At 40.6% G+C, this 12,600-nt stretch overlaps 1 protein-coding gene across 1 annotated transcript in view; it reads right to left on the bottom strand.

Moving 5' to 3' along the window:
• The window catches only part of LOC139577584 (insulin receptor-like), a 118,114-nt gene that overhangs the window by 60,704 nt on the left and 44,810 nt on the right, over nt 1-12,600 (bottom strand). The window contains exon 2 of the mRNA XM_071404700.1: nt 11,182-11,730. Coding sequence (XP_071260801.1) covers nt 11,182-11,730 — 549 coding nt within the window. The remainder of the gene's footprint in view (nt 1-11,181; nt 11,731-12,600) is intronic.

A 12,600-nucleotide genomic window follows, 5' to 3' on the forward strand; every position in this document is an offset into this window, starting at 1 on the left:
TCAGAAATACAGTGGACATTGTTAATGTTGTCAATGACTATTGTAGCTGGAAACGGCAGATTTTTTAATGGAAAATCTACCCAGAGGCCCATTATCAGCAACCATTACTCCTGTGTTCCAATAGCACGTTGCGTTAGCTAATCCAAGTTTATCATTTTAAAAGGCTAATTGATCATTAGAAAACCCTTTTGCAATTATGTTAGCACAGCTGAAATCTGTTTTTCTGATTAAAGAAGCAATAAAACTGGCCTTCTTTAGACTAGTTGAGTATCTGGAGCATCAGCACTTATCGGTTCGATTACAGGCTCAAAAAGGCCAGAAACAAATACCTTTCCTCTGAAACTAGTCAGTCTATTTTTGTTCTGAGAAATGAAGGCTATTCCATGCGAGAAATTGCCAAGAAACTGAAGATCTCGTACAACGCTGTGTACTACTCCTTTCACAGAACAGGGCAAACTGGCCCTAACCAGAGTAGAAAGAGGAGTGGGAGGCCCCGGTGCACAACTGAGCAAGAGGACAAGTACATTAGTGTCTAGTTTGAGAAACAGACGCCTCACAAGTCCTCAACTGGCAGCTTCACTAAATAGTACCCACAAAACACCAGTCTCAACGTCAACAGTGAAGAGGCGACTCCGAGATGCTGGCCTTCTAGGCAGAGTTGCAAAGAAAAAAGCCACATCTCAGACTGGCCAATAAAAATAAAAGATTAAGACAGGCAAAAGAACACAGACACTAGAAGATTGGTTAAAAAGTGTTATGGACAGACTAATCTAAGTTTGAGGTGTTCGGATCACAAAGAATAACATTTGTGAGACGCAGAAAAAATGAAAATATTCTGGAGTGCTTGACGCCATCTGTCAAGCATGGTGGAGGCAATGTGATGGTCTGGGGGTGCTTTGGAGGTGGTAAAGTGGAAGATTTGTACAGGGTAAAAGGGATATTGAAGAAGGAAGGCTATCACTCCATTTTGCAACGCCATTGCCATACCCTGTGGACGGCGCTTAATTGGAGCCAATTCCCTCCTACAACAGGACAATGACTCAAAGCACAGCTCCAAACTATGCAATAACTATTTAGGGAAGAAGCAGTGCGCTGATATTCTGTCTATAATGGAGTGGCCAGCACAGTCACCGTATCTCAACCCTACTGAGCTGTTGGGGGAGCAGCTTGATCACATGGTACGTAAGAAGTGCCCATCAAGCCAATCCAACTTGGAGGTGCTTCAGGAAGCATGGGGTGAAATCTCTTCAGCTTACATCAACAAATTGACAAAGACCTCAGGAAAACAATTGTAGACCTCCACAAGTCTGGTTCATCCTTGGGAGCAATTTCCTAACGCCTGAAGGTACCACGTTCATCTGTACAAACAATTGTACGCAAGAAAAAACACCATGGGACCACGCAGCCGTCATACCGCTCAGGAAGGAGATGAAAAAGTATCTATATCCACAGTAAAACCAGTCCTATATCGACAAAACCTAAAAGGCCGCTCAGCAAGGAAGAAGCCACTGCTCCAAAAAAGCCATAAAAAAGCCAGACTACGTTTTGCAACTGCACATGGGGACAAAGATCATACTTTTGGAGAAATGTCCTCTGGTCTGATGAAATAAAAATATAACATTTTGGCTATAATGACCATCATTATATTGAGGAAAAAGGGGGAGGCTTCCAAGCCGAAGAACACCATCCCAACCGTGAAGTACGGGGGTGGCAGCATCATGTTGTGGGGGTGCTTTGCTGCAGGAGGGACTGGTGAACTTACCAAAATAGATGGCATTCAATATATGTGGATATATTGAAGCAACATCAAGACATCAGTCAGGAAGTTAAAGCTTGGTCGCAAATGGGTATTCCAAATGGACAATGACTCCGAGCATACTTCCAAAGTTGTGGGAAAATGGCTTAATTAACTTCTTATGTGCAGGTGGGACAGTAGCGTCCCACCTGGCCAACATCCGGTGAAATTGCAGAGCGCGAGATTCAAATATTAAACTTTCGTAAAATTACAAGTGTAATACATCAAAATAAAGCTTAACTTCTTGTTAGTCCAGCTCGTGTGTCAGATTTCAAAATGGCTTTACGGTGAAAGCACACCATGCGATTATCAGAGGCCAGCGCCCCGCATACAAAAGCATGAAAAACATATTTCAAACAGGCAGGTGCGCCACGAAAGTCAGAAAAAGCGATATAATAAATGCCTTTGATGATCTTCTTCTGTTGGCACTCCAAAAGGTCCCAGAAACATCACAAATGGTCCTTTTGTTCGATAATGTCCTTCTTTATATCCATAAAAACTCACGTTTAGCTGGCGCGCTTCAGTCAATAATCCACCCAGTTTCCCTCCATCAAAATGCATACAAAATGAATCCCAAACGTTACTAATAAACTTTTCCAAACAAGTCAAACAATGTTTATAATCAACCCTTAGGTACCCTAATACGTAAATAAACGATAAAATTTAAGACGGAGAATCGTTATTGTCTTTACCGGAGAAAAATACCAAAGAATGCGCCCTCTTCCACTCCCTTGGAAACACTACAAGCCAAAAATGGGAGCCACCTAGAGAAACTACCATTTCTGACTTATTTTTCCAAAAACCAGCACGAAACTCTTTCTAAAGAGTGTTGACATCTAGTGGAAGCCCTAGGAATTGCAATCTGGGAGGATTTCGCCTTATAATAAAAGTGACAGCCATTGAAAACAGTGGTAGGCTGAATTTATTTTGGGGGGGATGGTTTGTCCTCGGGGATTCGCCTGCCATATCAGTTCTGTTATACTCAGACATAATTTTAACAGTTTTAGAAACATTAGAGTGTTCTATCCAAATCTACCAATTATATGCATATCCTAGCTTCTGGGCCTGAGTAACAGGCAGTTTACTTTGGGCATGCTTTTCATCCGGAAGTGAAAATACTGCCCCCTACCCAAGAGACATTAAGGACAAAAAAGTCAAGGTATTGAAGTGACCATCACAAAGCCCTGACCTCAATCCTACAGAATGTTTGTGGGCAGAACTGAAAAAGTGTGTGCGAGCAAGGAGGCCTACAAACCTAACTCAGTTACACCAGCTGTGTCAGGAGGAATGGGCCAAATTCACCCAACTTATTCTGGGAAGCTTGTGGAAGGCTATCCAAAATGTTTGACTTAAGTTAAACAATTAAAAGGCAATGCACCAAATACTTATTGAGTTTATGTAAACTTCTGACCCACTGGGAATGTGATGAAAGAAATAAAAGATGAAAGAAATCTCTACTATTATTCTGACATTTCACATTCTTAAAATAAAAATGGTGATCCTAACTGACCTAAGACAGGGAATTTTTACTAGGATTAAATGTCAGGAATTGTGAAAACTGAGTTTAAATGTATTTGGCTAAGGTGTATGTAAAACTTCCGACTTCAACTGTATGTTTTCTTGGAAAACAAGGACATTTCTAAGTGACCCCAAACTTTTAACGGTAGTGTATGTCTTAAGCTAAAGTGTACTGTTAGCTAGATAACGTTAGCTGGCTGGCTCCCTAGCGAACGTTATTATTCATTTCCCAGAGCTGTTTGCGTTTCTAGTTAGAGCCCAATGTTAGCTAGCTAACATTGAACCAGGTTGGTTAGCTCACAGCATTGTGGCATTATTGGCACTTTGTTCATTGTTGTCTAACTAGCTAACGTTAGCTGGCTGGCTCGTCAGCTAACATTACGTGACGTGTGTACAACACCCATTGGAATATGGCCGGTGTCGGTAAATGTCTGCTGGTTAGGCTGTTTATGTCATCCAGAGGTAAACAGATCATCAGCCAGAGCATCAAGTGTGCGCTCCGAGAGTGAAAAACGAGATGTGTGGGTCTAAAGCTTAAGAGGGTGTGAATGATGCTGAATGGGTGTAGACAAAGAGCTCCTCACTAGATACCAAAACATTCAAAAGGCGATTTTCTCGTGAGTTTACAAGTTGATCAACTTTCAAAGCAGAATTAATTTCCCAATGTTCCTCAAATGCAGCCTATGACATACCATTTTGTATCTCTCAGTCTCTAAAAACACCATTTCACATTTTGCTACACAAGACCGAATCCAGGTGGTGAGTCACATGGGTCAACAACAAAAAAAAGCCTATCTACAAATAGGTGCCCTTATTTTTGAGGCATTGGAAAACCTCCCTGGTCTTTATGGTAGAATCTGTGTTTGAAATTCACTGCTCGACTTAGGGACCTTAGAGATAATTGTACGTGTGGGGTACAGAGATGAGGTAGTCATTCAAAAATCATGTTTAACACTATTATTGCAACCTGACTGAGTCCAAGAAATGTATTGTGTGACTTCTTAGGCACATTTGTATTCTTATACTTAAATTAGGCTTGCCATAACAAAGGGGTTTGAATACTTATTGACTCAAGACATGAATTAGTAAACAATAATAAAAACATAATTCCACTTTGACATTAATGGGTATTGTGTGTAGGCCAGTGACACAACATCTCATGCTGTAACACAACGAGGAAAAAGTCAAGGGGTGTGAATACTTTCCGAAGGCACTACTCTATTCCAAGCAGTGTACTGACTGAACAGAACACAGTAAAAACAATACAACTATCACTCATCCCACAGTTCCCACTCAGTCATTCAGTTCAATGCTTCATCTAATGTTCCTCCATGTCATGTGTGTGGAAGTCTTCATTCACTAAGCCCTGATTAAAACTACTCGCACCCAGCAGCAAAGGAGAAAGAGGAAGAGCCTGCTTGTGTGTGTGCGTACAGTTGGTACATTGCACAATCACTCAAGTAAATAACATTTCTCCCCCTCGAAGGCACAAGAGGTGCCTTTCAGAAGTCAAATACAAGCCAGTCTATTACTTTTACAGTTGGAGTGCTAGAGGAGGGTGTAATGTAGGAAAGGTGGAAGGGACTTGGGCAATGGCGCATGAGTAGATAGAAGGGAGGGGAATGGGAACTCTCACCCTCTCCTTGGCTGAAAGACTAGTATGCACACTCTCCCAAAGACACACACACTTCGCTGTACGTGCGAGAAGCATTGCATCATGTTCTAAAATTGGCTCCTGCTTTGACACACACCACTTGACTAAACTAGTGCCTATCACATGACAGGGAGAGGACCATCATACCTGCTCCACTGCCCTCTCCACAGCAAAGGAAACCACTCTCACTCCAAACTCTCCCTCTCCTTTCTCACTATCACCCATTAGGGCAATTCCACGATAACAGATTGATGCTGGCTCAGATTTTTCACTTTAAACCAATGACTGCAAAGTTAAATAAACCAACTCTATGCACAAGGACGACCGAATTTCCACTGAAAACGTTACAGAAACACATTTACTTGCAAAGTTTAGTAACAGAATGATGGCACAAACACAAACCGTCATTCGGTTACCAAACTTTGCATCTGCACTGTTCAAGTGAATGTGTTTCTGTAACATTTTCAGTGGAAATTGTTAAGAAGTACTTGTGCATATGGTTTGTTAAACTTTGCAAATATTTTTTTGTGTACATTTTAAAATCTGAGTTTCAGCGTCATTCTGTTACCGTGGAATTACCCAATACGCTAGCTAGGTTCTCTCTATAGCAGCCATTCCCAACCTTTTCCGTTCTGGGGATCGTCAAAAGCTCGAGGACCACCATTCACGGAGTCGCAGAATTTTTCAAACATAAAATATCTTTGTAGTCAAATTTAGTCCATTTAAGCAGTGAATGTAACAAATAAAAGGCCTATTATTATTATTAACTATTTGCATTGTGAAAAGTAATAAACAATTGCTTATAATACCATTAATACTCCCAACTAATTCTGGAGTAAAAAAAAATATATATATCTACCAAAAAAAGTGCGGTTGTCCGCGGACCACATGTTGCTCTATAGTAAATCAAATCTTCTCTCTGGAGAGTAAGGTCATAACTTTTGATTTTGCTAGCTTTTTTCACGTAATATTTCAAAGCTAAGTATAGGCTATCATTCATAGTTCTGATTGACTTAGACCAATTAGATTATAGTGTTCATTCTACACACAATCTCACATACCTAGATGGAATAATAAAATCAAAGAAAGAATGGTAGAGAGTATTGTTGAACGGTGTGCCAATTTTTTCAATACTACAGTGGCTTGTGAAACTATTCACCCCCCTTGTCATTTTTCCTATTTTGTTGCCTTACAACCTTGAATTAAAATAGATTTTTAGAGGGTGTGTATCATTTGATTTACACAACATGCCTACCACTTTGAAGATGCAAAATATGTTGTTTTCTTGTGAAACAAACAAGACCAAAAAAAAAAAAAAACTTGAGCGTGGATAACTATTCACCCCCCAAAGTCAATACTTTGTAGTAGAGGTCGACCGATTATCATTTTTCAACGTCGATACTGATTATTGGACAAAAAAAAGCTGATACCGATAAAATCTGCCATTTTTTAAATATATTTGTAACAATGACAATTACAACATTACTGAATGAACAATGAACCCTTTTATTTTGGTGTCTGGTTAGACTGTAAACTCTCCTTCCAGACTCACATCAAACATCTCCAATCCAAAGTAAAATCTAGAATTGGCTTCCTATTCCGCAACAATGCATCCTTCACTCATGCTGCCAAACATACCCTTGTAAAACTGACCATCCTACCAATCCTCGACTTCGGTGATGTCATTTACAAAATAGCCTCCAATACCCTACTCAATAAATTGGATGCAGTCTATCACAGTGCCATCCGTTTTGTCACCAAAGCCCCATAAACTACCCACCACTGCGACCTGTACACTCTCGTTGGCTGGCCCTCGCTTCATACTCGTCGCCAAACCCACTGGCTCCAGGTCATCTACAAGACCCTGCTAGGTAAAGTCCCCCCTTAGCTCGCTGGTCACCATAGCAGCACCCACCTGTAGCACACGCTCCAGCAGGTATATCTCTCTGGTCACCCCCAAAACCAAGTCTTCCTTTGGCCGCCTCTCCTTCAGTTCTCTGCTGCCAATGACTGGAACGAACTACAAAAATCTCTGAAACTGGAAACACTTATCTCCCTCACTAGCTTTAAGCACCAGCTGTCAGAGCAGCTCATAGATTACTGCACCTGTACATAGCCCATCTATAATTTAGCCCAAACAACTACCTCTTTCCCTACTGTATTTATTTTGCTCCTTTGCACCCCATTATTTCTATCTCTACTTTGCACATTCTTCCACTGCAAATCAACCATTCCAATGTTTTACTTGCTATATTGTATTTACTTCGCCACCATGGCCTTTTTTTGCCTTTACCTCCCTTATCTCACCTCACTTGCTCACATTGTATATAGACTTATTTTTCTACTGTATTATTGACTGTATGTTTGTTTTACTCCATATGTAACTGTGTTCTTGTATGTGTCCAACTGCTTTGCTTTATCTTGGCCAGGTCGCAATTGTAAATGAAAACGTGTTCTCAACTTGCCTACCTGGTTAAATAAAGGTGAAATAAAAATAAAATAAAATATTTTTAACTGCATATAATACATAAATAACATCTATTTAGTGTCAAATAAATAATGAAACATGCACAATTTGGTTTAAATAATGCAAAAACACAGTGTCGGAGAAGAAAATAAAAGTGCAATATGTGCCATGTAAAAAAGCTAACGTTTAAGTTCCTTGCTCAGAACATATGAAAGATGGTGGTTCAATATTCCCAGTTAAGTTTTAGGTTGTGGTTATTATAGGAATTATAACGCGTCAACTATTTCTCTACACCATTTGTATTTCATATACCTTTGACTATTGGATATTCTAATAGGGACTTTAGTGTTGCCAGCCTAATCTCAATAGTGGATAGGCTTGAAGTCCTAAACAGCACTGTGACTCAAGTATTGCTAAGAGCTGCTGGCAAACACAGTAAAGTTTGAATGAATGCTTACGAGCCTGCTGCTACCTACCACCGCTTATTCAGACTGCTCTATCAAATAAATGACTTAATTATAATAAACACAGAAATACGAGCCTTTGGTCATTAACTTCATTAGGGTAGGGGGCACTATTTTCACCTCCGGATGAAAAGCATGCCCAAAGTAAACTGCCTGCTACTCAGGCCCAGAAGCTAGGATATGCATATAATAATTGGTAGATTTGGATAGAAAACACTCTGAAGTTTCTAAAACTGTTAAAATAATGTCTGTGAGTATAACAGACCTGAAATGGCAGGCAAAAACCTGAGGAAAATCCATCCAGCAAGTGCCACTACTTTGAAATGGCTGTTTTTCCAATGAAAGCCTATCCACCATTTAACATCTTATGGCGGGGGGGGGGGCGCTATTTTCACGTTCGGATGAAAAGCGTGCCCAGAGTAAACTGCCTGCTACTCAGGTCCAGATCCTAGGATATGCATATTAGTAGACTTGGATAGAAAACACTCTGAAGTTTCTAAAACTGTTTGAATGATGTCTATGGGTATAACAGAACTCATATGGCAGGTGAAAACCTGAGAAAAATCCAACCCGGAAGTGGGAAATCTAAGGTTTGTAGTTTTTCAAGTGATTGCCTATCCAATATCCAGTGTAAATGGGGTCAGATTGCACTTCCTAAGGTTTCCAGTAGATGTCAACAGTCTTTAGAAAGTTGTTTCAGGCTTCTATTGTGAAAGAGGAGCGAATAAGACCACTCAAAGCAAGTGGCTCAGCTGAAAGCCTTTAGTTTAGTCTCGCTCGTATCCGTGAGCGCGACGGTCGTTCGCTTTCCTTTCTAATGGCAACGGAATTGTCCGGTTGGAATATTATTGAAGATTTGTTAAAAACATCCTAAAGATTGATTATATACATCGTTTGACATGTTTCTACGAACTTTAACGGAACTTAAAAAAAAACTTTTAGTCTGGACTTAGTGCCCACGCTTTGCATTTGGATTAGTGAACTAAGCAAGCGACCAAAAGGAGGTATTTGGACATAAAGATGAACTTTATCGAACAAAACAAACATTTATTGTGGAACTGGGATTCCTGGGAGTGCATCCCAATGAAGATCAAAGGTAAGTGAATATTTATAACGCTATTTCTGACTTTTGTTGACTCCACAACTTGGCGGGTATCTGTATGGCTTGTTTTGGTGGCTGAGCGCTATACTCAGATTATCGCATGGTGTGCTTTCGCCGTAAAGCTTTTTTTGAATCTGACACAGCGGTTGCATTAAGGAGAAGTATATCTTTAATCCTATGTATAACACTTGTATTTTCATCAACATTTATGATGAGTATTTCTGTAAATTGATGTGGCTCTGCAAAATCACCGGATGTTTTGGAGGCAAAACATTACTGAACATAACGCGCCAATGTAAACTCAGATTTTGGGATATAAATATGAACTTTATCGAACAAAACATACATGTATTGTGTAACATGAAGTTCTATGAGTGTCATCTGATGAAGATCATCAAAGGTTAGTGATTCATTTTCTCTATTTCTGCTTTTTGTAGAAATGGCTGTGTTTTTCTGTGACTAGGCACTGACCTAACATAATCAGATGGTGTGCTTTCGTCGTAAAGCCTTTTTGAAATCGGACACTGTGGTGGGATTAACAACAAGTTTATCTTTAAAATGGTGTAAAATACTTGTATGTTTGAGGAAGTTTAATTATGAGATTTGTTGTTTGAATTTGGCGCCCTGCACTTTCACTGGCTGTTGTCAAGTCGATCCCGTTAACGGGATCTCAGCCATAAGAAGTTTTAAATCAAGTGGCCTACCTGGAAAAGATGCTTATTTCTCCGAATGAGTTGCCAATTCCTTATATAACTGCTTATTTTTATGCTCATTGCACATTCATAAAACACAGACAAGACATCTAGCACATAAGACTGTAGCTAAAATGCTGCTAGTGGCACATGGTGCCACACGTGACAGAAACTGAGCATTCATTTTCCAGAAACAAATGTTCATTGATAAATAGGGTATAGTTAGAAAGGTTATGTTCTCCTCTACTACAGTAAAATAATGTCTCAATGTGTTTCGGTGTCCATATGGAACATTCAGCTGACTCAAGACAACTGTTGGACCAACCATAAAATGCAAATAACGAATTGAAACTGCTTGTTGTCAGAGAGGAAAAAGTGATCTTTCATCTGTGTTGTTGTGAGTGGCCGGGGCTTGGTGTATGAGTGGGAAGGTGCCCACAGCACAGAAGGAGCGAAGGAGACGAGACCAAAAAGACCAAATGAGAACAAGCGGACAAATGCTCATAAAAAAGATGTAATAATAATAATAGATTCTTGCGATCCAGGCTTTTGGAATTTCGCGCTAAATCATACATTTTAATTGATCAAATTACCATGAAATATCGCCCAGCCCTAACATACACACAGACACTTCACATGAACTGATTCAAATACAGAAACACACACAGATCCATCACACATACAGAACAGAGAGGGGATGACAGGAAGGGAGTGTGCAGTACGATCTGTATTGGCACACACTGCACCTTTCACCATTAGCTCTCTGCCCCCCACCTCTTACGCGCTCTCTCCTCTCCCAGCAAATACATTTTCTCTTTCCAATTATATTGTCGGCCTGCTTGTCTGTGAGAACTTTGAATTGTACATGAGGCCAGCCTAGTCTCTCTCCTTCTATAATTACAAAAAAACATTCCCTACATGCTCCAGTCAATGAATTAAAAATCTAAAGGGGAGTAGGCATGGCCCGTGACGTAATATAGAAAGAACAACAATCCCTCTATTATGATAATCATTTCAAATGCCATCTGTGCAAAAGCATCATTCATCTGAATTGATTGGGGAGGAAATCTCTTTTCCATACAGTTATCATCATCTCTGTCCCTCTCATTCATCCTGCTACTTTTACAACAGAAAGACAGCCAAACTGAGAGCTCTGGAGAATTCCTGCTAGCATGAGGTGAAATGACCTACAGGAAAAGTGACATCCAGGCAGAGCTGAAGTTCTTCTATATTTAACATCATAACCTTATCTAAATTGTCAAGTTGGCATAGGTAACAAATGAAATTAGATAAAAATGCCAAGCAATTAGGCCTGGACCTTCATATATTCTCATATGCCTACTGAACATATCAGCTGTATCAGGAAACTACCAAAGAAAACGTGTGGGCTACCAATGTTTGAGATAATCATTTATATACAGTACTCTTTTTTGTGTGTTCTTTACCATTCTTTCAGAAATACTTGGGAGTATCGAAAAAGGCCACTTACTTCTCTGGCAGTGGTTCTGAGTCCAGCAGCGCTCTCCAAAGTGTCCATTGATGGTAGTCTGAGGACAGGTGGTCTTCCCATAGGCCGTGCCTGGACACACATCCCCACACTCCCGGTCATTCTTATTGGCCACGATGTAATTGTCCTCCACTGTGTCCAGGATCTTGGACCAGTCTAGGGTGGAGAGGTAGCAGAGGTCCGGGTTCTTCTCCACCCTCACGGCTCCCCGGGTGATGTTCATGAGGCTCTGGAGCCCCAGCTCCTTAAGGTCCACCATCTCAAACAGAACCAGGGCGTAGTTGAAAAACAGGTTGTTGCCTCGGATCACCGTCAGGTTGGGGAACAGATCGCTGAGGGACTCTAGACCGTAGACCCTAAACAGGAGGAGGAAGTCGGTGACAACGGTCAGCTTGGGGTAGCTGAGGCCCCTGAAGTGCTCAGGCTTGGCCTTGAACATGAGGAGGATCTTCAAGTGGCCCTCAATTACTGTGCAGTTCTCTAATAACTGCAGGTTGGTCACGTTGTTACGGATATCCTTACTCTGACAGACTGGGGGAGATAGGAGAGAGAAAATAGAAGGGGAGAAGAGAGGGAGAGGAGAAGAGAGCGTGAAAATAGAGGAGGATAAAAAGAGAAGAGAAGACACATCAGTAGCTGCATAGTTGTAGTGCATTGTATTACTTAGTAATTTCCAGGAACATTCAGCTGACTCAAGACAGAAATGTAAATAAATTGACATAACATTGGGTTAGGGTTGGTTTTACAACAGGATGAGTGTGAAATTGTGTGCTAGAAAAACACAAGAGGTAGATAAAATCACGATGAAATACTAATACATTACACACAAGGAATCTGAGCAATTCATAAAACTGATGCATCCTCTAAGTTACTACTGCACGGCAACGCAGCACCACACAAAGCAGAGGGCCAGTCAACCCATTTACCTGTGACTATATTCATGATTAGGGTTGCAAAGGGTCGGAAAACTTCCGGTAAATTTCCATGTGAAGTTAAGCCTGGGAATTTGGGGAATGTTGCTTAAATTTATAAAAAAGTTAGCGTATAACAGTGAACCTTTTTTGTGGGATAGGCAATTCTAGGTCTTGTGGCATATTTTGGTTAAACTATCCCCAATTCAATGGAATTGCAGCCCTCTGCATGCACAGTGGATTCTTCCATCACATGTGCAGTGCACTATTCCATCACATGTACAGCTGATTCTCAAGCTCTTGCACACTAATGAGATGCTATTGAGGCCACACACCTACACTGTCTGAGTCAAGGACCACGTGCTTTCTGGTATGTTTTGATTACAATACTGGGTGGGGTGAATATATTTTATATATGATATACAGTGGGGAGAACAAGTATTTGATACACTGCCGATTTTGCAGGTTTTCCGACTTACAAAGCATGTAG

This window comes from Salvelinus alpinus, chromosome 6 (genome assembly GCF_045679555.1).
Source record: "Salvelinus alpinus chromosome 6, SLU_Salpinus.1, whole genome shotgun sequence".
Lineage (NCBI taxonomy): Eukaryota > Metazoa > Chordata > Actinopteri > Salmoniformes > Salmonidae > Salvelinus > Salvelinus alpinus.